Genomic DNA, 23668 nt, shown 5'->3' on the forward strand with positions numbered 1-23668 from the left:
GAGCAGGAAACCCAGTGGCGGAACAGAGCAGCCCCCTGCAGGCTGAGTGCAGGGAGTCCCCCCGGCCGTGGGCCAGCTCGCGCCCATCTAAGGAGCGCGGATGTCCCTCCAGTGGGATTGCACCAAGGCCCTGCCCTGACGCACTCCAAACCTGCTCATCACAGAAGTGAAGCCCCGAGAGCTTGGGCTCAGGCTGGGAATTCCCAGTGCTGCTTGCAGGCCTCAGTGTCCCCGACCCCACTGCCCACGAGGGGCTGCCCACTGCTTTCCACGGGCTGCCCACTCACAGACACCACGTGCGAGGCTCTTCCTCCCTGCTGACTCTGCTGTGGTCTGTTTCTATTCAGCCGCCCTAACAGACCACAGGGCTCGGGTTCATCCCCCAGTCCCCCTCCCAGCCCGGCCGGTGGGTCAGTCCCTCCCACGTGGGCCGTCTGGCCGTCGCTCTGGGGCCGAGACGCCGCCCGCTCTGGAGGCTGGATGCTGCTGTGCTGATCCCAGGTGGGTCGCAGATCAGGGCTCTCCCACGTGCCCCTGCAGTCAGGTCATGAGGACACCTCCAGCCAGTGACATGGGAGGTCAAGTGAGGTCACCCTGCAGGGCGGGCAGCCCTCCTCCAGCCCTGCCGCCCTGGCTCAGTGACCTAGGAGGCCATGTGACCTCTGGAGGAGAGTCACAAGGCAGACCACGTCATTGTGAGAAATTAGCCTTTAACTGATGTCCTTGTCCACCAGGAACAACCCCAACCAGGCACGTGGCCACCAAGCCCTTGGCCGTGCAGGGAGGACCAGGGTGGCCAGTGGCTACAGACAAACCTTGTCACTGGTGAGGCTCCTCTTCCTCGTGGGTCTGGGAGGTGGCAGGAGCACATACAGGTCAGCCAGGGTGGGCAGCCCTGGCCTCACCACGGTCACCAGCAGCTCCTCGGGGACACTGGTTTCCTGCAGGGGACAGACAGGCCACTTTAACCCTCTTCTTGTCCTCATCCCTGACACAAGTCAGACCCCCAAGCACACCGGCTGTCCTTCCTGGACTGAGTCCTGGTCACTTGTCAGGTAAGCCGTTCCTATCTATGCAGGGAATATGGTTGGCCCTCGAGCCCCAGGTTGCGCTGTGCTGCCTCCTGCCCCTCAGCCCCCACAGGCCTGCTCCCTGCAGCCCACTCCTCATACCACAGCTGAGGGCAGCCCCCGCTAGTGAGCTGCAGGTGCTGGCCAGTCCTTCACCTGGTGCTAACCTGGCGCACCGGCCGCGGCCTGGCCCTGCGCCTCCTCCGCCCGCTCTCCCTGCCCCACCCACAGGGGCACAGCACCGCCCTCCACCCTCGGCCTGCTCCTGGGGTCCTGCCTCGGGGCCACTGCAGGCCCTGCCGGCTGCTGAGCTCCTGTCCCCGCCACCCCGCCTGGAACCACGGTGCCAGCCTTGTTCACAGGACAAGCAAGGTCAGCAGGGGTCAGCCTGTGACAGCCAGGGTGGCTCTAGGCTGGGCTTTGTCTCCCTGGGGCCACCTTCTGCTGCCCTGGTGGGCCACCTGCTCTGCTTTCCGTGAGCAGGGCCACATCTGCTCTGTCCTGTCCCCAGCACTCATCTCGGTTTTAAAGAGACTCTGACCCTCGGGAGGACACTGACTGGACGTAAGCTCACAGACGACTCTCCATAGGTGATGGCTCCCGTCCCTGCCCTTTGAGGTGACCCTCTTGTCCTGCTCCCCACCCAGCCGGCCTGTGCCGCGGCCCCACAGCCCTTCCTGCCCTGGGCTGCGGCTGCGGCTTCTCTGGAGGCCGAGGCCCTGGGTGGGAGGCTCTGGGCCCCAGCAGGCACCTTGGAGAGCAGCCGGGTGACCACCAGGCCCACGTCCTCCCTCCACTCAGGTGTGCTGGGGTTGTAGGCGTCCAGGTCCTTGGAGAACTGCAGAGGCACCACCTGGAATTGGTCTGGAAGGAGGAGAAGACAGGAGCGCCGGTCAGTCCTGGACAGTGGCTCTGACCCCTCTGGGGAGGGCAGCCAGACCAGCCCTGGCTCAGACCCCAGCCGCTGTCCCCGTGATCTGGAGCAGGACAGGGCCTGGCTCTGTAATTGAGCCCCTGTGAGCCAGCTGTGGCAGGGCGTCCGGGCAGGGCCACCTCACTGAGGTCCACGTGATAACAGAGGTCACTAGGGTGACAGTGACCAAGATGAAGACGGTGGCGCTGAGTCAGGAGGGGGCGTGGCGCAGGGAGCCCCTCTGAGGTGCCCCTCAACTCACAGGGCTGTGCTCACCCCACGAGATCGGCCTCTCCTCAGGAGTCTAGGGTTTCCAACTGGGCTGGTCTCCCCACCAGATTAAGAGTTCCTGGGGGGCCCAGGCCCAGGCATTTCCTGCTCCTGCATTTTCCAGGGTCCATGGCCCAGACCTTTATTCTAGAGTCACCAGAGATGAACTGTAATCACTCCGTTTATTTCTGAGCCTCTGTTTTCTCTCCTAGGCAGTGAGGGGAAGCTCTGCAGGGTGACAGGTCAAGTGCTTTCTGAGCTGTGAACCAGCCTGCCACACTGGGGGTAGTGATGCCACTCAAAGCTCCTGCTCAGCCGTGAAGGAAGAAGACTGTGGGCAGCGTCCTCCAGGGAATGGGGGCCCTCGTAGGTGGCCTGGCCTCCATACATTGGGAGCACTAAACATTTAACTGATGGCTGCTATCCACAGTGGAGGCTGTTTTTTAAAGTGGCAAGAGGTCTGTCAGCATGTTGATGGGGGCGATAACATGCTGGTGGGGCTCCTCCCTTCTTAGGTCTAATTTTTCCACTGGAAGGGTTTCCCACAAGGGGCTGAGTCTGGTGAGCACGGATAAGTGAGGACGAGAGTTCAGAACAGGAATCTCCACTAGGTCCCTGGAAGGGAGTCCTCTTACTTTAAGGCACAATCATGGACAATCCTCAGAGGACGGGTAACTGAGCCACTGTGAGCCGGCTGTGGCAGGGCGTCGGGGCAGGGCCACCTCACTGAGGTCCACGTGATAACAGAGGTCGCAACAGGGACAGGCCCCTGGAGGAAGGCAGAGCTGGTGCCCAAACCTGGTCTTGCTGCAGGTGACTGTGTCAAGTCACTCAGCCACGACCTTGCTCATGTGGGGTGAGGGCCCAAGTCGGCTGGGGACCCTGGGGGGCGTGGAGCTTGTGGCTTGTGCACCCCGGTGACCTGCTCCCCGAGAGGCAGGATGCAGGACCACACGGGCCCCTGGGACTCACCCAGCACGCGTACCACCCTCGAGTCCTGCAGCACCGAGTTCCCGCAGGCAGCCTGCACTGTCACCCGCACGTCACCCGCGTCTGCAAACCGCGTGGTCACAGAGTTGTCCAGGGAGAGCAGGGGCTGCGGGGCACAAGAGCGCGTCAGGTCCCGGCTGGCAGGAGTGGGGAGGCTGGTCCTGCATGGCTGCCGGTGACAGGGCACTGTGGCCTCCTGCCGTCCTCGTCAGCAGGTGCACCCATCCAGGCGCTCTGCGGAGGCAGAGCCTGGGACGCTGGGAGGCACCACAGGTCACATGCTGAGCAGGAGCTTGCTCTGGGGCATTGCAGGGATGCAGGTCCAGCAGCCCTTCCCATCCCTCCTCTGTGGGCCTTTCAGGAGGCCTGTGTGGCACCACCGGCCTGCAAGTGTCCAGGGCCTCTGCCCACCCCATGCCCAGCTGCTGCACGTCATCTCAGACCCAGCACCCAGCTCAGGACCTCTGTGGCAGGGCGGCATGAGGGTGGGCAGCAGTGGCACCTGAAGACAGGAAGGCTTAGACACAGGGGCTCTGGGGTGCGGGGGGCACAGGGGGCACGGAGCACTCAGCCAGAAGTGGCCAAGTCGGCACTCGAACCCAGAGCTCCTGCTTCTTCCTGGGCCCCTGAGCCTACAGCCCCTCTGTCCTGCCAGCCCTCTGTGAATGGACCCTGAGCTGGTGCTTGCTGGATGAGGGACAGGCGGCCCCCCAGCTCTTGAGGCCTCAGCCTGAGGATGGACCAGCTGCCCTTCTGTGAATTGGTCTGTTTCTGCTCAAGAACTCTCCATGGCTCCCCCACTGCTCACGGTGTGCAGCGGGGCCTCCAGTGAGATCTCTGAGACCTGTGTCACCCCAGGTGAGCTCCTTCTCCACCAAGCATTACTTGGCCACTCACCCCTGAAGTGGTGGCCCCTTCTGGAGCCCTCACATGCCTCACCTGTCCCTTCCTGTGACGCTAGGCACACCCTAACTTGGGTCAGCCACTTCGTCTCTTTCCTAAGAAGAGCCAGGGGCTGGTCTGACCACCTCATGTGCATGGAGTAGACGGGCCCTGAGCAGATGCCCAGGGATGGTGTTGAGCAAAGCCAGGTCAGATGGGTCCCTCACGTTGGCCCAGGAAGGGCACTAGGACTGGGGAGTGATTGCACACTGTCCCCTGCTGCTGGATACCTGGGCAGTGTCCTGCCCCTGCTCAGCACCCCAGAAGGGAGCCTGCAGGTACGGGGACAAGAGGGGCCAGGGCAGCTCACCTGCAGGCTGTGGCCAATCCACCAGTAGAAGACAGTGAGATTGGGGTTCAGGGGCAGCAGCACAGCGGTGAGGTTCACCTCCTGGTTGATGCCAACGACAGGAACCACCTCCAAGTAGAGTGCCTGCAGGGGGGCTTCAGGGCCCCAGGAAGGTCAGGGTTAGAGGACTGCAGGACCCAGGGCATTTCAGAAGATGTTTTGGTCATGTTTTATTGCTACCTCACCACCACATCAGCTTCCTCATAATTCTCATAACCATCACCAATCATTATCACCACTATCACCATCACCACCATCACCATCATCACCACCATCACCACCACCATCACCACCATCACCATCACCATCATCATCACCACCACCATCACCATCACCACCATCATCACCATCACCATCACCACCATCACCATCACCATCATCATCACCATCACCATCACCACCATCATCATCACCACCATCACCACCATCACCATCATCACTACCATCACCATCATCACCATCATCATCACCACCATCACCACCATCACACCATCACCATCACCATCATCACCATCATCACCACCATCACCATCATCACCATCATCATCACCTCCCATCACCATCATCATCACCACCATCACCATCATCATCACCATCACAACCATCACCATCATCACCACCATCACCACCACCATCACCACCATCACCATCACCATCATCATCACCATCACCATCACCACCATCATCATCACCACCATCACCACCATCACCATCATCACTACCATCACCATCATCACCATCATCATCACCACCATCACCATCATCACCACCATCACCACCATCACCATCACCATCATCACCATCATCATCACACACCATCCATCACCATCATCACCATCATCATCACCTCCCATCACCATCATCATCACCATCACCACCATCACCATCATCATCACCACCATCACCATCATCACCACCATCACCATCATCACCACCATCACCAATCATCACCATCACCATCATCATCATCATCACCACCATCACCATCATCATCATCATCATCACCATCACCACCATCATCATCATCACCACCATCACACCATCATCATCATCCACCCCACCATCACCCATCATCACCACCATCACCATCACACCACCATCACCATCATCACCATCATCATCACCACCATCACCATCATCATCACCATCACCATCACCACCATCATCATCACCACCATCACCACCATCACCATCATCACCACCATCACCATCATCACCATCATCATCACCTCCCATCACCACCATCACCATCATCACCACTACCATCACCATCATCATCACCATCACCATTATTACTACCACCACCACCATCACTATTATCACCACCATTACTATCACCACTATCATCACCACCATCACTAATATCATTATTACCACTACCACCATAATCAACCACCATCATCACCACCATCACCACCACCGTCACCATCATCACCACCATCACCATCACCATCATCACCATCACCACCATCACCATCACACACCATCATCATCACCATCACCATCATCACCACCATCACCATCACCACCATCACCATCACCACCATCACCATCACCACTATCACCATCACCATCACCACCATCACCACCATCACCATCACCACTATCATCACCACCATCACCATCATCACCACCATCACCATCATCACCATCATCATCACCTCCCATCACCATCATCATCACCATCACCATCACCACCATCACCATCATCACCACCATCACCATCATCATCACCTCCCATCACCATCATCATCACCATCACCACCATCACCATCATCACCACTACCATCAATATCATCATCACCATCACCATTATTACTACCACCACCACCATCACTATCGTCACCACCATCACCATCACCACTATCATCACCACCATCACCATCATCACCATCATCATCACCTCCCATCACCATCATCATCACCATCACCATCACCACCATCATCATCACCACCATCACCATCATCACCACCATCACCATCATCACCATCATCATCACCTCCCATCACCATCATCATCACCATCACCACCATCACCATCATCATCACCACCATCACCATCATCACCACCATCACCATCATCACCATCATCATCACCTCCCATCACCATCATCATCACCATCACCATCACCACCATCATCATCACCACCATCACCATCATCACCACCATCACCATCATCACCATCATCATCACCTCCCATCACCATCATCATCACCATCACCACCATCACCATCATCATCACCACCATCACCATCATCACCACCATCACCATCATCACCATCATCATCACCTCCCATCACCATCATCATCACCATCACCATCACCACCATCATCATCACCACCATCACCATCATCACCACCATCACCATCATCACCATCATCATTACCTCCCATCACCATCATCATCACCATCACCATCACCACCATCATCATCACCACCATCACCATCATCACCACCATCACCATCATCACCATCATCATCACCTCCCATCACCATCATCATCACCATCACCACCATCACCATCATCACCACTACCATCACCATCATCATCACCATCACCATTATTACTACCACCACCACCATCACTATCATCACCACCATCACCATCACCACTATCATCACCACCATCACTAACATCATTATTACCACTACCACCATAATCACCACCATCTCCATCACCATCCTCGCTGTCATGGCCATCACCACCACCATCACCACCACCATCACCACCATCACCATCACCACCATTGTCACCATCATCATCACTATTATTACCACTACCACCATAATCACCACCCCCATCACCAGCATCATCACCACCATCACCATCCTCATCACCGTCACCACCCCCATAATCACCATGGCACATCACCATCACCACCCTTATCACCATCCCCAAGGGACCCCTTGTGCTTCTCCAAGGACCAGAATGTCCCTGTCACAAGGAAAGGCTCTCAGCTTCAAAGAGGTGCTGGACTTACAGTTGACCTGGACAAACAGCACCGCCTCATCATGCCCCGCCATGTTCTCTGCCCTGACAGACACGCGGTAGATGCCAGGACTCTCGTATCGGTGCCGGATGGGCTCTCCAGTTAGTGTGAGGTTCACGTACATGGCCTTGAAGCCATCCCCAAGGTCCACCTGATACTTGGTGGTCAGGACATCTCCCTGCAGGAAGCACCAAGAGGCCACTCAGAAGTGGCCCTAGAAGCTGAGGGGCCAGCTCAGGGTCACTCACCCACTAAGGACAGGTCTGGTCCTGCCCTCAGAATCCCAGCCTCAGTGAGCTGAAGGGACAGTCAGGAAGACTTAGTAGGGGCCATGGTCAGGGGTGCATTTCAGAACAGTTGCCCAGCTGCAGGTGGAGGAGGAGGACATAGGTGGTGTCAGGCATTGTGGGACTGGGTGAGGGTCCCGGGGGACCCCCAAGGCCTGGGCCCGGTCATGGAGCTGGGGGTGAGACGAGTTCCCTCATACTGAGTAGGGCTTCTGTGATGTGACCAGTTCTGTAATGTGACCAGCTCTGGTTCCCGAGTTTCTCTTTTGTCACCCTAGGTGTGCAGTGGGGCTGGGGGAGAGGGCGGCCCCCTGTGGCCTCCTCACAGAGACACTGATCACCTGAGCACTCCCCACCACAGCAGCCACCTCCTGACACCGCCCCCCATGCTGGAGAAACAGCAAGGGTCACAGCTTGGGTCTGCAGTATCCCCAGAGGCTCACAAAGCAGAGGCCTGGTCCCAGTGCAGCAATGTCCAGGGTAAACTCTGACCACCATCCATTTGATGGCTTCATAGCTGAATGGCCTGCTGGGAGCCTCGGGTGGCGGGAGGATGTAGGGACATGCCCTTGGGCTGCTTCTGCCCAGGACCCTGTCTCTCCATTGCCCTTCTCCATTTAAGTCCACACTCCCCCTCGCTGGCCCCCTCCTGCCCTCCCTGCCCCTTTCCTGCCAGGCCCCTCCCCCCAGTGCGTCCAGGAAGCCGTGTCCCAGTGACAGGGGGGCTATTGCCAACCACTCAGCACCTTCATGCACCCCAGCAGGTCTCGAGCTTGCAGGACACTCCACATCCGTTACATTCACCAACTTCTCCACAAAGATGGTGGACCAGGTTGGACAGTGTCCCCCAGAGTTCATGTCCACTGGAGCTTCCGAATGGGACCTCACTTGGAAGCGGGGTCTTGGCAGACGTAAGTAGTTAAGATGAGGTTGTCCTGGGGTGGGGCAGGCCCTGAACCTGCGTCCTTACGGGGAGGCGAGGGACATGCAGGTGCAGAGGAGGAGCCCTGTGGATGGTGCAGACCCTGGCGTTTCGTGGCTATGCACGGCCCACGGAGCCCTGGGCCCCTCAGAAGCTGCAGGAGGAGAGCCTGGGCTGCTGGGGGCCCCCCAGCAGTCGTCTGCTGACCCGATGCCTGTGCTGTGATGGGGAGTCCTCGGCCGCCACAGGGCACTCCTCCCGGGGGAGGAAGGAGGGAAGCGGTCCGCCGCTCGCTGCTCGGGGAGGGAGCGAGCATCCCAGGCAGCCCGCTCTGCGTGGTTTCAACGTGCAGCTGCCCGTGGACCGTGCAGCGGGCGACACTTCCTGTGCCCGTTTCTCCTGTGCACATGCTGCTTGGGCAGACGCCTCCCGTGTGGCTGGCCGTGCCCAGCTGGCTGGTCGCTCTCCGTGGAGTCCGAGGTGGCTTCCTCTCGCTGGGCTGCAGGCTTTCCTCTCCCCGAGGGCCTGTCCCAGAGCCAGTGTCTTGAGGATGGGCCAGTCTGTCCACTTCCCTCTCGGCTGTGCCCTTCCTGTCCAGCCTAAGGACTCGGGTGGCATCTCAAAGGTTTTCTCTGAGGATTTTTCTAGAAGTTTCCATGTTCTTCTTCCATCTCAGCCCGGGCTCCCTTCTGAATGTGTCTTTGTGTCAGCGGTGAGGTTGGTCGTGGCCTTGTCCCTGGAGGGAAAGGCCGTCCCTCCCACACTGGACCCTTCTGCCCCATGGGGATCCGTGGCGTCTTCCCGTGGGTCCGCCCTGGGCTCTGCCCCAGATCTTACTGTTGGTCCTAGAGGCCTCAACACGGACTCCCCTAATCCAGGGCTGTCTCCAAGCCCAGCGTGGCCCACGTGTGTGTGGGTGTGCGACTGCACAAACACCTGCGAGTGTGTGAGTGTGCAGGGAGGGGATGTGGGAACGTGTGGGAACGTGTCCATCAGCGAGCTGGTGTGTGCAGGGGGCACGCGTCCCTCCCTGGCCCCCAAGGAGGCCAGCAGGCTCTTCCAGGCCAGGGGTCCCCGGGGCCCATCTTCCAGGAGCGCCTCCCAGCCCCGCGTGTGCTGTGGAGCAGGCCCAGCAGGCAGCCAGTGCACAGCCTGGGAGCTCAGCCCTGGGCAGGCTGGAAAGCAGGTGTGGGCCTGAGAGGGGCAGCCCATCTGCACTCTGGGTAGGAGTATCCGTACCTGGGGCCCAGCTGCCAGGCTCCAGGGGGCAGCAGATGCCACGTTTCCAGGAAGGCTGTCCTGGGCCCACTGAGGGTCTAGGTGGCCCCAGGTTGGCAGGGGGAGAAGCCCCCCTGCCGACTCAAGATGCTGCTGTGACCAGAAACCCCTAGACCTGCCCCAGGTGGCCTCCACGTCCCAGGGTGACCTGGGAGCCAGTCTCAGTCCACAAGAGGAACTGGCACAGGCAGGAGGCAGAGCCAGGGGATGGCCCAGATCTGGAGCAGACCTGGTCTCTGTCCACTCAGAGTGCCCGAGACCTGATGCCCTGGCCGGCTCTGCCACTTGTGACCATGTGGCTTTAAAAGAGCAACTTCTCCCGTCCAAACCTCAGTCTCCCCACTATAAAGCAACGAACAATGGCTGAGTGACTGCCCACGGCTGGGCCTTGGCCTGGACCAGGCCGCGTCCTCCTCAGCCCTCGTTTCTGAATTTGCACCAGAGCAGGGGCCTGCTTTCCAAGCCCACAGAGCTCGTTGTCACAACCCGAGCCACCTCCGTGCCACCTTGAAGGACATTTGAATAAAGCAGATGGGATCAGGAGGCCACCCTCCATCAGCCCTGTTTGTCTGAAGGTCCCCTGGGAGCCAGAGTCCGGGGACCCTCTCCCGGCAGGGAAGGCCATCACAACTGTCCTCTGCACTTCTCTGCACGTTGAATTTCCTGAATATTTGTAAGTTTTCTGTTTTCATCTTTAAATTTCCTACAATGAACATTAGTTATTTCTATAATCAGAAACGTAAGCATGTTACCTATTAATTTTAAGACTAGAAGGAAATGCAAGAATTAATCGTTCCTTTGGGAAGCAGAATTTTGATGATATTTATGTTCTTGATTTTTTTTTGTATTCTCAAAATATTTTACAATGAACACACTATTTTTAAAATCACAAGGAAATGTAACGTTTGTTCTAAAGTAAAAACAGGTTGGGAGACGGGAACGTACTCGTCACATACCTACATGTCTGTGTGCAGATACACGTGTGTGTGAGCTAGGTTTGTTTCTAGCCTTGCACATGCACATGTACAGAACTCATTTTTGATTGTGTGATTATAATAGGGATCTTCTTTAACTTCCTGCTTTTGTTAGGATTCCAAATTAACTAGATCCATATAATCAGGGGGTGAAGAAGTCCCCCTGCCACATGACAACGGGTGGAGGGGCTCCCTCCTGTCGCTCCTTCCACTCCCTGTGTCTGTTTCACTCCCAGGCGCTGGCCCGGGCCGGGGCGGAGGTCCCACCCACCGTCCCTCCTGCAGGCTGCAGCAGGCTGGGCTCCACAGTGATGCTCCAAGCTGACACACAGCCCCCCAGAGCCACCCCGCAGGTGACAGCACGGGCCAGCCGCTCACCTGCTCCTGCCGCACCATGAACAGCACGTCCTCCCCGGGCCGCACGGCCACCGCCTCGCCGCGGATGCTCACCCGGAGGCCTCGGGGTGGGGTGAGGGGGCACTGGAGCTGCACGGGGCTCTGCTGCAGGTCCACGCCACCCTCACACACGTTGGACACCACCTTCCGGTACCTGGGTAGACAAGGGAGGGTCAGGTGGCACCAGACGGGCAGTGGATGGGGCTCCACAGTTGGGCAGAGATGTATCACCCAGAGGTGGCCCTCGGCCTTGACCTTAGAGGCTCCGCACCCCTCCCTGTGCGCCCCACTCTGCCTGTAACACGGGAACGTTGGGGCTCGGAGGGATGAGGGTCTGCTTCAGAGGACAGCCTCGCCTGGGCCTGAGAGCAACAACATGGCCACCACTAGCTCCTGGGGGGCGAGGGCCAGTCTGGATTGGGTGGTTTTGAGGGGAACATGAGGAGGGTGCCCGGGGGGACACAGCTGTGGACTTGCTGTCACTCCCTGTGTGGCTCAGGCAAGAGTGCCCTCCTCACGGGGCCCTGTCTCCCTATGGCCTCGAGAGCCAAGGGACACCCATTTCTTAGGTGCCAGGTCCTGGGATGGGTGCTCCCAGGCAGCCCTGTCCTGGTGGGGCAGACTGTCTGGTGGGAGGAGGAGGCTGCCTACCTCCCTCACGTGGACGTGGAGCCCGGTAGACAGCACTGCCCGGGGCACCTGGGAGCTCATCCCTGGGGGGGGGGGTTCTAGCCACACCTGGGGGGAGCAGGTAGAGCCTCGCAGGCAAGGGGACCAGGTAAGGGGACACCAGGTACAAAGGCCCTGTGGTGAGTGTGGGAGCCCAGAGGTAGGAGCTGGTGGAGTGGACAAGGGGAGGCCGGTAGGCGAACCTGGTGGCCCTGGGAACCCTCCTAGGAGACCACTGGAAACCCCTGCTCAGGCGGCGCCCCCTCCACATGGTCACTGTGTGCTGAGCAGCCCTCTGGGAAAAGTGGGTGCCTGTCTCCGAGGCTGGTGGCCCTCCTGTCCTCAGGAGCCAGTTCTCCAGTTGGCTCAGCCACCAAGTGAATATTCAGATGTTTACCAGGCGAAGCCCATTTAATTACTGACTTGAAAGAAAACACGTTTCTCTAAGGGCTGTCTACCCACAGCTCCTCAGGGCCCACGTGGGCAGGTGGAACCCTCCACCCAGGTACGGATGAAAGGCCCTGACACTTCAGATGAGAGGCCCTGTTTGCCAAACCCTGGGGTGGGGAGATGGATGGATAGATGTGTAGGTGGGTGGGAGGGTGGATGGGTGGGTGGGTAGATGGGTGGGTGGATGGATGGATGGGTGGATGGGTGGGTAGATGAATAGGTGGGTGGATGAATGAATGGGTGGATGGATGGGTGAATGGATGGATAAGTGGGTAGATGTATAGGTGGGTAGATGGGTGAATGGGTGGATGGAAAATTGGGTGAATGGGTGGATAGGTAGATGAATAGGTGGATAGGTGGAGGGGTGAATTGGATAGGTAGGTGGATGGGTGGATGTTTTGATGGGTGGGTGGGTAGGTGGGTGGATGGATGGTTTGATGGGTGGGTTGACAGGTAAATGGCTTGATGGGTGGATGGATGGGTGATGGAAAAAGGACAGGGTGTGTCCTGCTGAGGCCAAAGCCTGCATTTTCTGGCCCTGCCTCCCCTTTTCTCAGGTTTCCCAGGGAAAAAAGTGGAATTTCTTCATAAGGTTATGGGCTCCCTCCTCTGGGAGATGGGACCTTCAGAGAAGTGTGTCTGGGACTTCCTGAGGCTGAAGGTCACACACAGCTCTGTGTACCCAACATTTCCACGTGAAGTTGGTGTTTGGAAGCAATGTGCTTGGCCCCTGGTGGGGAGAGGCCATGACTGCCACCCCTGCTGAGCCCCTCCCTCAGGTTGTCCTTGTCACTGAAGGCTGCAGGACACCCACATGAGCCTGGGGGGAGTCTGGCAGGGAGCACAATTATGTGAATGTGACCATACCTGAGGTTTTGGCTATGACAGAGGGGGGTGTGGCTCTGCGGTGAGATCAGGGAAGGCTTCCTGGAGGAGGTGCTGTTGAAGCTGAGACCCACGGTGGTGGCAGTGCCACCAGACCTGGGGCACTGAGTTGGGTATGGGGGTGTCGGGGGTCCTGGGCCGCAGGAGCTCTGGAAGGCGGCAGGAGCACTGCTTCTCTGGGGCCCTTTGGACTTTCCTCTCTGGTTCTCTGCTCAGGCCTGGCTCAAGGCAGCTTTCCCCTGTGCTGGCCCCTGGGGCTTCAAGGGACCTAGAGCCTGGTGACCGTGCCATGCGGAGCACAGCACCCCCACCTTGGCTTGTCCTTGTCCTCTCGGGGTGGCGGCAGTGGGCGGCCTCGGGAGCCTGCTCTCCCTGGGGTGGCGGGGAGCCCCGCGCACACTCACCCGAGGCTGCTGGTGTAGGTCTGGCCCAGGGTGCAGTCATCAGGAGGTGACAAGGGGTTGAACCAGAAGTTGGCAGAGCACTTGTTGGCCGACTCCGGGGAGGGTGAGCGCTCAAACCCGTAGTCACTGTGAGGAGCCAGAACAGCGGTCAGGCAAGAGGCACCGGTGGGGACAGCAGCCCGCCAGGGCTGGGCAGGGCATGGGACCGCACGTCCAGAGCCTGCCATGCTCCTGTCCGTGGGGACGCAGGGGCAACCCCACACAGCCTGTCCCAAGCGGGAGAGAGGCCTGACCGAGGGCAGGTGCAATCCAGAGCGACAAGCCCCAGGTCCCGGAGGGCTTCCTGGAAGAGGATCCCAAGATGCCCCAGACCCGGTGGTGGGGGGAGCCCTTTCTGTCCCAGCACCCCCAGAGCAGGGCAGAGGCCAGCACCTGCTGTGGCCAGCTCCCCAGCCACACCCGGCCACCTTGGCCCTGTCCTGCGTATCAGAGCTGAGTCCCTAAGTCCCGTGCCCCCGGAAGGAGTGTGGAGAGCAAGCCCACCATGGAGGTGCCCACCCCGGAGGCCCCCGCCACAGGGAGGGCCTGGGGACAGGCCATCATGGGGGTCTGCACCCACCAGCCTCCTTGCCTCCTCTAGGGCACTGCTGAAAGCCACCGGCCTCTCCCTGCTCTGCTCAAACCTGCCTGTGGGGCTGCGCTGGCCCGGGTGAGCGCCCGCCTGGCATGTGCCCGGCCCTGGGTCAACCCTCAGTTCCCCACATAAATGAATAAGATAAAGTCCATCGACAACTAAAAAACATTTAAAAACCCCCAAAACAAAACCCAACCCCTGTGGCCGCCCCTGCCCACAGGACCCGGCCCCCCAGGACCGCCCCACCGCCCACCCCGCTGCCCAGGCCCGGCCTCCAGCTGAGGACTCACCAGAGGAAGTCCGCGTCCCGGCACGGGCACACGCGGGACTTGAGGGCCGCCGTGAAGCTCCGCCCCTTCACACACCAGGACGTGGGCTTCCTCTTCCGGAAACTTCTCTGCTGGCCCATAATGCAGTCGTCGCCCTGGAGCAGGGGCGAGGAGCTGGGATGAGGCAGCGGTGCCCTCCCAGGGGTGCGGGTGCCGGGGCCCTGCAGCAGCTGGAGGGGCACCCCATTCACAGAAGGGGAAACTGAGGTCCAGCAGAGGACAGGGTGGCCTCCCTCTAGCCCGACTTGTGAGCATTCATTGTGCATCTGCTGTCTATTAGCCCTGGCCGGGCCTAAGGTCCAGAGCTGCTGGACAGGTGGCCCCTAAGTTCCTCTTTGACCCCCGGGCCACAGAGAGCCGGGAGGCCACTCCCCGAGGAGGACCTCAGGGATGCCCAGAGCACTCACCCCGTCCCTGCAGCAGGCCCAAGCAGTCACGGGGTCTGCTGGGCCAGGCGTGGGCAGGCTCCGGAACCTTCTCCTAGGCCCCTCTGCAAGGTCCGGCTTGGCAGAGTCTGGCGCAGCCTTAGCCAGAATCTCGCCCCACATGGGACCACCCTGTGTCTGGTGGACACCCTGTCACTTGTCAGGTGGTGTCTGGCCCTCAGCAAGGTCGCCTGGCCACAAATCCTACTTGCCCACGCCTGTCCATGTTGAGCCTTCTCGCCCACCGTGGGCCCCAGGGCAGTGGCACCTCTGTAAGGGTCCTCAAGGAAGTATCCTGTCCCCCCACCCCCGGGTCAGTCATCTTCCCTTGACAGCCCTGCCCACAACCCCAGTGTCCTCCAGAGCGGCCTGCTCAGCACTGCTGCCCCCGCAGGTGGGGATGTTAGCCCGTGTGCCCAGACCCCCCTGTGCGCTCCCTTCCGAGGGCCGGAAAGCCCAGAACCCTGCTCGGTGGCCGAAGCAGCCCGGGCACGAGGGATGCACCCAGAACACCCAGAGGCTGGTGTGTTGGGTCCTCTGTGGACGCCCTGGAGGAGGAGAGGTCCCGGCTGGCCAGCGCTGGGGCAGGCGGAGGGGCGGGGCCAGCGGTCCTGGCCGCACCTGGAGGTTGCTGAGGTCCCAGGAGCTGTAGTCGTCCTCAGAGCACTGCCTGGAGAAGGAGGGCCGGAAGTCCACCTTGACCAGCTCCCAGTCGGAGCGGAAGCTGATGTGGCCGAAGACCCTGTGGGGGAGGGGGAGCACCACCTTAGTCTGGCCACTCTGCTGGGCACACGTGTCCTCCCGACTCGGTCCACTTGCACCAGGGCCCAGCGAGGCCGGCCTGCCCTTGTGGGGCTGCAGGGCTGTGCCCTCTGCAGGTGCTGGGCCAGCCTTGGCAGTAGGGTCCCCAGAGACCGCTCCCCAGCTCTGGCCGGTCAGGGCGCTGGCGTGGGCCATCCCATCCACAAGGCCGCCCTCGATGGCCGGGAAGAGCTCCCAGCTGGCCGCAGCCCTGGCCTCCTGGCTGTCCCGGGGCCATCCACAGCCCCACCCAGCTGGACCTTGCACTATGTCTTGCAGAAGGACCCCAGACAGGTGGCCACTCTTGGCCCTGTCCAGCTTGTCCCAGTCCTGTCCCCGCCTCCCTCGGCCTGAGCAGCAGAGGGTTCTGTGCCCAGGAGCCGGTTTCCATAGCTGGGTCTCATTCCAAAGAGAAAATGCACCCCAAGCCCAGCTCAGAGCAGGCAGGGGAGAGAGGGCAGCAGAGTGCTCGTGGGCTCAGGAGGGCAGAGCCTCACCTCCTTGGCGTGTGCCCACCGCCCACACCCTGCAGCACTGACCACAGAAGTCCTCGGGGACACTGGCCAAGTGCCCTCTGCTCGCTGTGCAGTGTGGACGGGCCACCCCCCCCTTGGGTGGGAGTCGAGCATCCCGCTCACCACCAGGAAGGAGGCCCGTGGCACAGGCGACCCCTGGTCCCCCCACAGCAGGCTGGCCACGGCCCCGGCTCCCGCCCTGTGTCAGGAGGCTGAGGCCTGGCCCCCTTCCCAGACCCCAGGACTCTCCACCCTGCTCTTCCCTGTGTACAGGGCAGATGCCGAGGGGGGAGCCTGTGGCACCCCCAGGGCATGGGGAGAGGCAGGCCGGGCAGCGCAGCCCTCGTCCAGCCCTGGCCACTGCAGGACCACCCAGCACAGCCTCTCCCCATGGTCTTGAGGGCCGCGGGGCACATGGATTCCCTGCTCTGCGGAGCCCTGCCTGGCCCCTGGCCACTCACTGCTCACCTGCTCTCACCAAAGTCATGTTCCCTGTCCCCAGTGTCCCGGGCCTGTGCGCACATGAAGCCCACAGGAGGCCCCCCTGACGTCCCGGGAGGGGCCCGGCTCACAGGCAAGGTGGCACACGTGGCTGAGAGAGGTGCCAGCTGTTCACATGGACAGACGGCCCTGGGCAGAGGGTGAGAGGGCCGGAGGCGCCCAGAGCCTGGCCCCCCAGGACGAGGGGCAGGTGTGAGGACACAGGCGCCTCAGGGCTCAGCCCGGGGGCTCCAGCGTGGCCTGCTGGGTCCCAGCTCTGCCGTCCCTGCACGCCTCCCTGTCCTGCGCCCACGTCCTGACCAGCATCTCTCCCCAGGCCTCCTTGCCCTCAGCCAGCGCTCACGTCCTGACCAGCATCTGTCCCCAGGCCTCCCCGCCCTCGGCCAGCGCTCACGTCATGACCAGGGTCTCGTCTCCAGGCTCGCTCAGCAGGCCGTCCACGAACACGGAGGTGCTGGTGAAGTTGTGCGTGCTCCAGGTGAGGCCCTCGTCCACGCTGAACCTGCAGGAGGGCCGCAGTGTCCAGGGGAGGCGGAACACACCCCGGCTTCTGGGACAGTCCACCCCTAGGGCCCAGCCACTGTCCCATGGAGGCCAGCCCAGCCTCGCCCCTGCCTCGTGCCCGCTCGCACCCTCCTGGCCAGCGGCAGGCCCTGCCCTGGGCACCCGGGTACCCTGCACCCCTGGACGGCAGCACGGCCGAGCCCTGGGAACGTCTAGTTCAGCCTGCCCAAGGCTGGGCCTGGCCAGCAGCGTCTGGGCCAGACAGGTCCAGCGTCCTGGTCCTGTGGCCTCCCAGGAGGGGCCTTTCAGATTGGAGGTTCCGGCCTCCTGGCAGCTCCGGCTGGGCCTCTGAGCCCAGGCTCACCTGGGGCACTGGCCACGGCTGCCCTGGCTCCCCGCCTCCCTCCCTCCACCAGGACCCGTGGGTGAAGGTCCCTCTCTGGGAAGGGTCCGGCCCCTCCCCACACGCTGTGCTGCTTCCCTGACTCTGGCCTCCTGAGGGAGGGCCAGTGCAGCTCCAGGGGGCCCCGGGAAGGGCTTGGGAGGCAGGTGACACCCAGGACCTGGGGCCCATGGGGACAGTCCTGGCTGTGGTCTGTGCCCCCTCCACACCCGCAGGGCCCTGCGCTGGCCGCCACGTTACTTGAGGATCTTCAGGGGGATGGAGGTGTCCTTGATGGCTGCGATGACCCCGCCGTGGTCCAGGTAGAGGATGTGGTGCTCCTCCTCGAACACCTGTGGGCATGGCGGGTGCTGAGCACAGCACTGACCTGCCCACCTGTGCTGGCCACGAGAGGATGGGCCACGGCTGGAAGTGAGTGTCCCCAGGGTCCCCGTGTTGAAGGTGTTGGGCGGTGACGGACCTTTAAGAGGTGGGCCTCATGGGAGGGACAGGGACCTGCCCTGACCCTGCCAGGCTCACTGCGTCCTGTCTGGCCCACCTCCTGCCACCTGCGGATGCCCACGCCTCGCCCCAGAGCCTCCGGAACTCCAAGCCCAACAGGCCCTCTAGTCGGCTGCCGCAGGAACGCCGTTACAGTAACGCCAGGTGGACTATTCAGGGGTCCCCTGCCTCTGCCCCGAGGACTGGCGCTCAGTCGGCACAGTCCTGCCGCCGGGGGCACGGCCAAGGTTTTCAGGACAGATGAAGTGAACGTGCTGAGCGGTCCGCACAGGGAGGGGCTCCAGGAAGTGGAGAGCCGGTGAATCTACCAGGGAAGCGCCCCCCCCCGGGGGGTGGGGGCAGCAGGTGCAAAGGCCCTGGGGTTAAAATGGTGGTCCCCCAGGAGAGTGGGGCTGACTGAGACTGGAGCTCTGGGGGCCATGCTGCCCCAGGAGGCCGTGGCTCTGAGTGTCAGCGCACCATGCAGAAGGCGAGATGCCGAGGCCTGCAGCGTAGGGACTGGCCCATTCCCTCCTGGAAGCTCCCCTGGGTGCTGGGAGTGGGTGGGGGTGGAGACCTTCTGAATGAGGACTTCTCCTTCTGGAAAGCCCGTGCCCCCCGCTCCTGCTCCAGGTGGCCCAGCAGCTCCGGTCCCACTAGGCTGCCCCAGGGTCGGAGCCTCTGAAACAGCTGGGAAGAGGCCCAGTGGGAACAGCTGACCTCTAGCTCCTGTTTCACTGGACTCCAGGTCTCAGGGGGTCGGGGCAGACGGATCGGACAGAGGTGACCTTTAGAGACTAGACGGCTTCCCTGGTTCAGTGAAACAGGAACATCACAACACAACAGATCCCTCTTGCCCTTTTCAAAATCCCTTGTCTCTTGCATGTCGTTAGAGGGACGTCAAGGCCTTAGGCCGAGATGGCAGGTGAACTTTGTCTGCCTGGGCAGGTGGCGTGTTGTCCAAGTGTCACCTGGGAGGGGCCACCGATGTGCGACTGCCCCGGGGACAGGGCTTCGTACACGTGGGCGGGGGAGGTGCAGGCCCAGGTCTATGTCACCTCTTAGCCACTTCGAGCGCTGTCATCCACGAAGCCCCCACCCCAGGAGCAGCAGTCGGCAGAGGCCCGCAGGGTGGGTGTGGGTGGGCACGGGCCGCTGTGCCACCTTACCTGCCGCCAGCTGCGCCCGCAGTCCGCTGTGATGTACATCTCCTCTTTATACTCCACCAGCTGTGAGCCCAGGTTACCTGCCCCCAGGCAAAGGGACAGCGTTGGGGTCGGGTCAGCCGCTGCTCTCTGCCCAGGTTGGAGCCCAGCCTAGCCGTGCACAAGGGCTGCCTGGGCTGCACCTTCTGCCACCTAGCCACCAGAAGCGTGTCCCCTGCCGTCCTCTTCTGATGTGGACCTGCTGGGGATGCTGGGCTCTGGCTGGTCCCCTCAGTGCCCTGTGCTCACTGAGCTGGGGCCAGGGCCTCAGGCGGTTCAAGAATGAGAAGTTGTAGCTTGGTGATCAGGGACAGCAGCGCCGGGGCTGGGCAGGCAGTGGGCTCAGGGCAGCTTTAGGAGAGCAGGAGACCAGGGGTGGGAGGCAAGACCCTGGGTGGAAGGCAGGGTCGGCCCCTCCAGGTGGGTGTGAAGCCCCCGCTGGGGGTGTCTGGGAGAGGAGGAGGGCGCGCGAGCCTCCACTTCTGTCCACTGGCCTGAACCCTGCGCTGGGTGGACAGGGCTGGCCCTGCTACAATGGCCACTTGGGCTCACAGAATCCTGTGTGCGTTGGCTTGGAAAGAGCCTCCACCCAGGACCTCGACAGCCAGCCAGCCTCTGAGGTGGGGTGACTCGGGGAGTGGAAAGGAGACCAGAGGGAAGGGAGATCAGCACCAGCCTTGCTCCCCCAAGCCTGCCCCCCCAGGACCACGCCCCCAAGACTGCTCCCCCAGGTCTGCTCCTCCAGGACCACTCCCTCAGGTCTGCTCCCCGAGGACTGCTCCCCCATGTTTGCTCCCCCCAGGTCTGCTCCCCCAGGTCTGCCCTCCCAGGTCTACTCCCCCAGGTCAGCTCCCCCCAGGTCTGCTCCCCCCAGGTCTGCCCCCCCAAGCCTGCTCCCCCCAGGTCTGCTCCCCCAGGTCTGCCCTCCCAGGTCTACTCTCCCAGGTCAGCTCCCCCCAGTTCTGCTCCCCCCAGGCCTGCCCCCCCAAGCCTGCTCCCCCCAGGTCTGCTCCCCCAAGCCTGCTCCCCCCAGTTCTGCTCCCCCCAGGTCTGCCCCCCATCAAGCCTGCTCCCCCCAGGTCAGCTCCCTCAGGTCTGCCCCCCCAAGCCTCCTCCCCCCAGGTCTGCTCCCTCCAGGCCTGCTCCCCCAGGTCTGCTCCCCCAGGTCTGCCCCCCAGGTCTTCTCCCCCCAGGTCTGCTCCCCCCAAGTCTGCTCCCCCCAGGTTTGCTCCCCCAGGTCTGGCCCCCCAGGTCTGCCCCCACAAGCCTGCTCACCCAGGCCTGCTCCCCCACCCCCCAGGCCTGCTCCCCCAAGGTCTGCTCCCCCAGGTCTGCTCCCCCCAGGTCTGCCCCCCCAAGCCTGCTTCCCCCAGGTCTGCTCCCCCAAGCCTCCTCCCCCCAGTTCTGCTCCCCCAAGCCTGCTCCCCCCAGTTCTGCTCCCCTCAGGTCTGCCCCCCCAAGCCTGCTCCCCGTAGGTCTGCTCCCCCAAGCCTGCTCCCCCCAGTTCTGCTCCCCCAGGTCTGCTCCCCCCAGGTCTGCCCCCCCAAGCCTGCTTCCCCCAGGTCTGCTCCCCCCAGGTCTGCTCCCCCAAGCCTGCTCTCCCCAGTTCTGCTCCCCCAGGTCTGCTCCCCCCAGGTCTGCCCCCCAAGCCTGCTCCCCCCAGTTCTGCTCCCCCGGGTCTGCTCCCCCCAGGTCTGCCCTCCAAGCCTGCTCCCCCCAGTTCTGCTCCCCCAGGTCTGCTCCCCCCAGGTCTGCCCCCCAAGCCTGCTCCCCCAGGTCTGTTCCCCCGGGTCTGCTCCCCCCAGGTCTGCCCCCCAAGCCTGCTCCCCCCAGGTCTGCTCCCCCAAGCCTGCTTCCCCCAGGTCTGCTCCCCCAAGCCTGCTCCCCCAGGTCTGTTCCCCCAGGTCTGCTCCCCCCAGGTCTGCTCCCCCAAGCCTCCTCCCCCCAGGTCTGCTCCTCCAGGAGTGCTCCCCTAGGTCTGTTCCCCCAGGTCTGCCCCCCCAAGCCTGCTTCCCCCAGGTCTGCTCCTCCAGGAGTGCTCCCCTAGGTCTGTTCCCCCAGGTCTGCCCCCCGAAGCCTGCTTCCCCCAGGTCTGCTCCCCCCAGGTCTGCTCCCCCAGGTCTGTTCCCCCAGGTCTGCTCCCCCCAGGTCTGCTCCCCCAAGCCTCCTCCCCCCAGGTCTGCTCCTCCAGGAGTGCTCCCCCCAGGTCTGTTCCCCCAGGTCTGCTCCTCCAGGACTGCTCCCCCCAGTTCTGCTCCCCTCAGGTCTGCCCCCCCAAGCCTGCTCCCCCCAGTTCTGCTCCCCCAGGTCTGTTCCCCCAGGTCTGCCTCCCCAAGCCTGCTTCCCCCAGGTCTGCTCCTCCAGGAGTGCTCCCCTAGGTCTGTTCCCCCAGGTCTGCCCCCCGAAGCCTGCTTCCCCCAGGTCTGCTCCCCCCAGGTCTGCTCCCCCAGGTCTGTTCCCCCAGGTCTGCTCCCCCCAGGTCTGCTCCCCCAAGCCTCCTCCCCCCAGGTCTGCTCCTCCAGGAGTGCTCCCCCCAGGTCTGTTCCCCCAGGTCTGCTCCTCCAGGACTGCTCCCCCCAGTTCTGCTCCCCTCAGGTCTGCCCCCCCAAGCCTGCTCCCCCCAGTTCTGCTCCCCCAGGTCTGTTCCCCCAGGTCTGCCCCCCCAAGCCTGCTTCCCCCAGGTCTGCTCCTCCAGGACTGCTCCCCCCAGTTCTGCTCCCCTCAGGTCTGCCCCCCCAAGCCTGCTTCCCCCAGGTCTGCTCCTCCAGGACTGCTCCCCCAGGTCTGTTCCCCCAGGTCTGCCCCCCAGGCCTGCTTCCCCCAGGTCTGCTCCTCCAGGACTGCTCCCCCCAGATCTGCTCCCCCCAGTTCTGCTCCCCCAGGACTGCTCCCCCCGGCCTGCTCCTGCCAGGCCTGCTCCCGCCAGGCCTGCTCCCCCGGGTCTGCTCCCCCAGGTCAGCTCCCCCCAGCCCCACTCCACCAGGCCTGCTCACTCCAGGCCCACTCCCCCCAGGCCTGCATCCCAAAATGCGCTGCACCCTCAGCCTAGGGGATGCACTGCTAGCATATACCCACGTTTTCTTTGGACTAAATAGAGCCGGGGAACACCTTGTAGGGACTTGGGGGATTCTTCATTCTGAGTGTTGCCTCTTGACTGGGTGACGTTGACCTAGAGGTCTGGGAGAGCCGCACCCCAGGCCCGGCCTGAGCTGTGATCCAGCTGGTTGGGCTCACCAGGCCGACCTCACCCCCCACACTTCCCAAGCTGACCGATTACAGAATCTCCTCTAAAAAGAGGAGCCCAGGGCCCCAAAAGTGTCTCACTCCTGAGCATCCACCCTCCTTTGTCCCCGCGAGTGCGGGCTCTGCTCTAGGGTGCTGCCCCGAGGAAGTCCTTGGCTTTCTTAGGTAGGTCTTTGTGCTCTCTGGAAGCGTCCAGGAACCCCTTTCTGTGGGTAAGTCAAGGGACTGTCAGGGCTTGGTGGAGGGCCCCTTCTCTCTTCTCGGGAACCTCCTCAGACCCCTCTCCAGTGGCCATCCCTCCATCGTCCACCTGTCCACTCCTCTTGACTAATTCTACCCACTGACCCATTCCTGCACCCGTCCCTCAGCCGTGGCTGGACACCTCCTTCCGCCAGCCCTGTGCTGAGCAGGGTGTCTGAGAGGAGTGATCAAGGGTCTGCCCTGGGGGCTCTCCCTCTAGGCGGGGAGGAAGGTATCCTGCAGCCACAAGCAGCCAGGGTGGTGGGCCCCAAGGCTGAGTGAGTGAGGAGGGACTGGGGCAGAAAGTGGCCTTCAAGTGAGCCCTGGGAGCTGGCCAAGGGCACAGGCAGCCCAGGCAGAGGGGAGGCCTGGCCAGGGCCAGGGTGAGTGGCTGGGAAGCGGCAGCCAGGGCAGGACAGGGTGGCAGGCAGGTGGCACGTGGTGCTGCTCCATCCACTACCCATCCATCCATCCATCCATCCATCCATCCACCTACCCATCCATCCATCCACCCACCCACTGACCGTTCCATCCACCATTCCATACCATCCATCTACCCATCCCCCACCCCCCACGTATCCATGTACCATCTACCCA

At 62.1% G+C, this 23668-nt stretch overlaps 2 protein-coding genes across 3 annotated transcripts in view; one reads left to right on the top strand and one right to left on the bottom strand.

Annotated features, from left to right (window-relative positions):
- The window catches only part of SORCS2 (sortilin related VPS10 domain containing receptor 2), a 350209-nt gene that overhangs the window by 9790 nt on the left and 316751 nt on the right, over positions 1-23668 (bottom strand). For both annotated transcript variants that reach the window (XR_014023270.1, XM_081303853.1), the window contains exons 12-23: positions 19553-19629; positions 18144-18235; positions 17391-17498; positions 15801-15921; positions 14716-14849; positions 13792-13917; positions 11366-11537; positions 7518-7704; positions 4496-4629; positions 3226-3349; positions 1822-1934; positions 816-941 (exon numbers count right to left, since the gene is read on the bottom strand). Coding sequence is in view for 1 of the 2 variants with exons in the window: in XM_081303853.1 (XP_081159979.1) it covers positions 816-941; positions 1822-1934; positions 3226-3349; positions 4496-4629; positions 7518-7704; positions 11366-11537; positions 13792-13917; positions 14716-14849; positions 15801-15921; positions 17391-17498; positions 18144-18235; positions 19553-19629 (1514 nt within the window). In the remaining variant the exon portion in view is untranslated. The remainder of the gene's footprint in view (positions 1-815; positions 942-1821; positions 1935-3225; positions 3350-4495; positions 4630-7517; positions 7705-11365; positions 11538-13791; positions 13918-14715; positions 14850-15800; positions 15922-17390; positions 17499-18143; positions 18236-19552; positions 19630-23668) is intronic.
- On the top strand, positions 2664-9933 carry LOC308654248 (uncharacterized protein; the record flags this gene model as incomplete). The annotated part of the gene is made up of 3 exons (XM_081303468.1): positions 2664-2711; positions 3899-4101; positions 8092-9933. Exon 3 carries the CDS (start codon positions 8827-8829, stop codon positions 9931-9933), a length of 1107 nt encoding a protein of 368 aa, XP_081159594.1. The 5' UTR covers positions 2664-2711; positions 3899-4101; positions 8092-8826.

Source organism: Spermophilus citellus, assembly GCF_964194105.1.
Source record: "Spermophilus citellus genome assembly, chromosome: 8".
Lineage (NCBI taxonomy): Eukaryota > Metazoa > Chordata > Mammalia > Rodentia > Sciuridae > Spermophilus > Spermophilus citellus.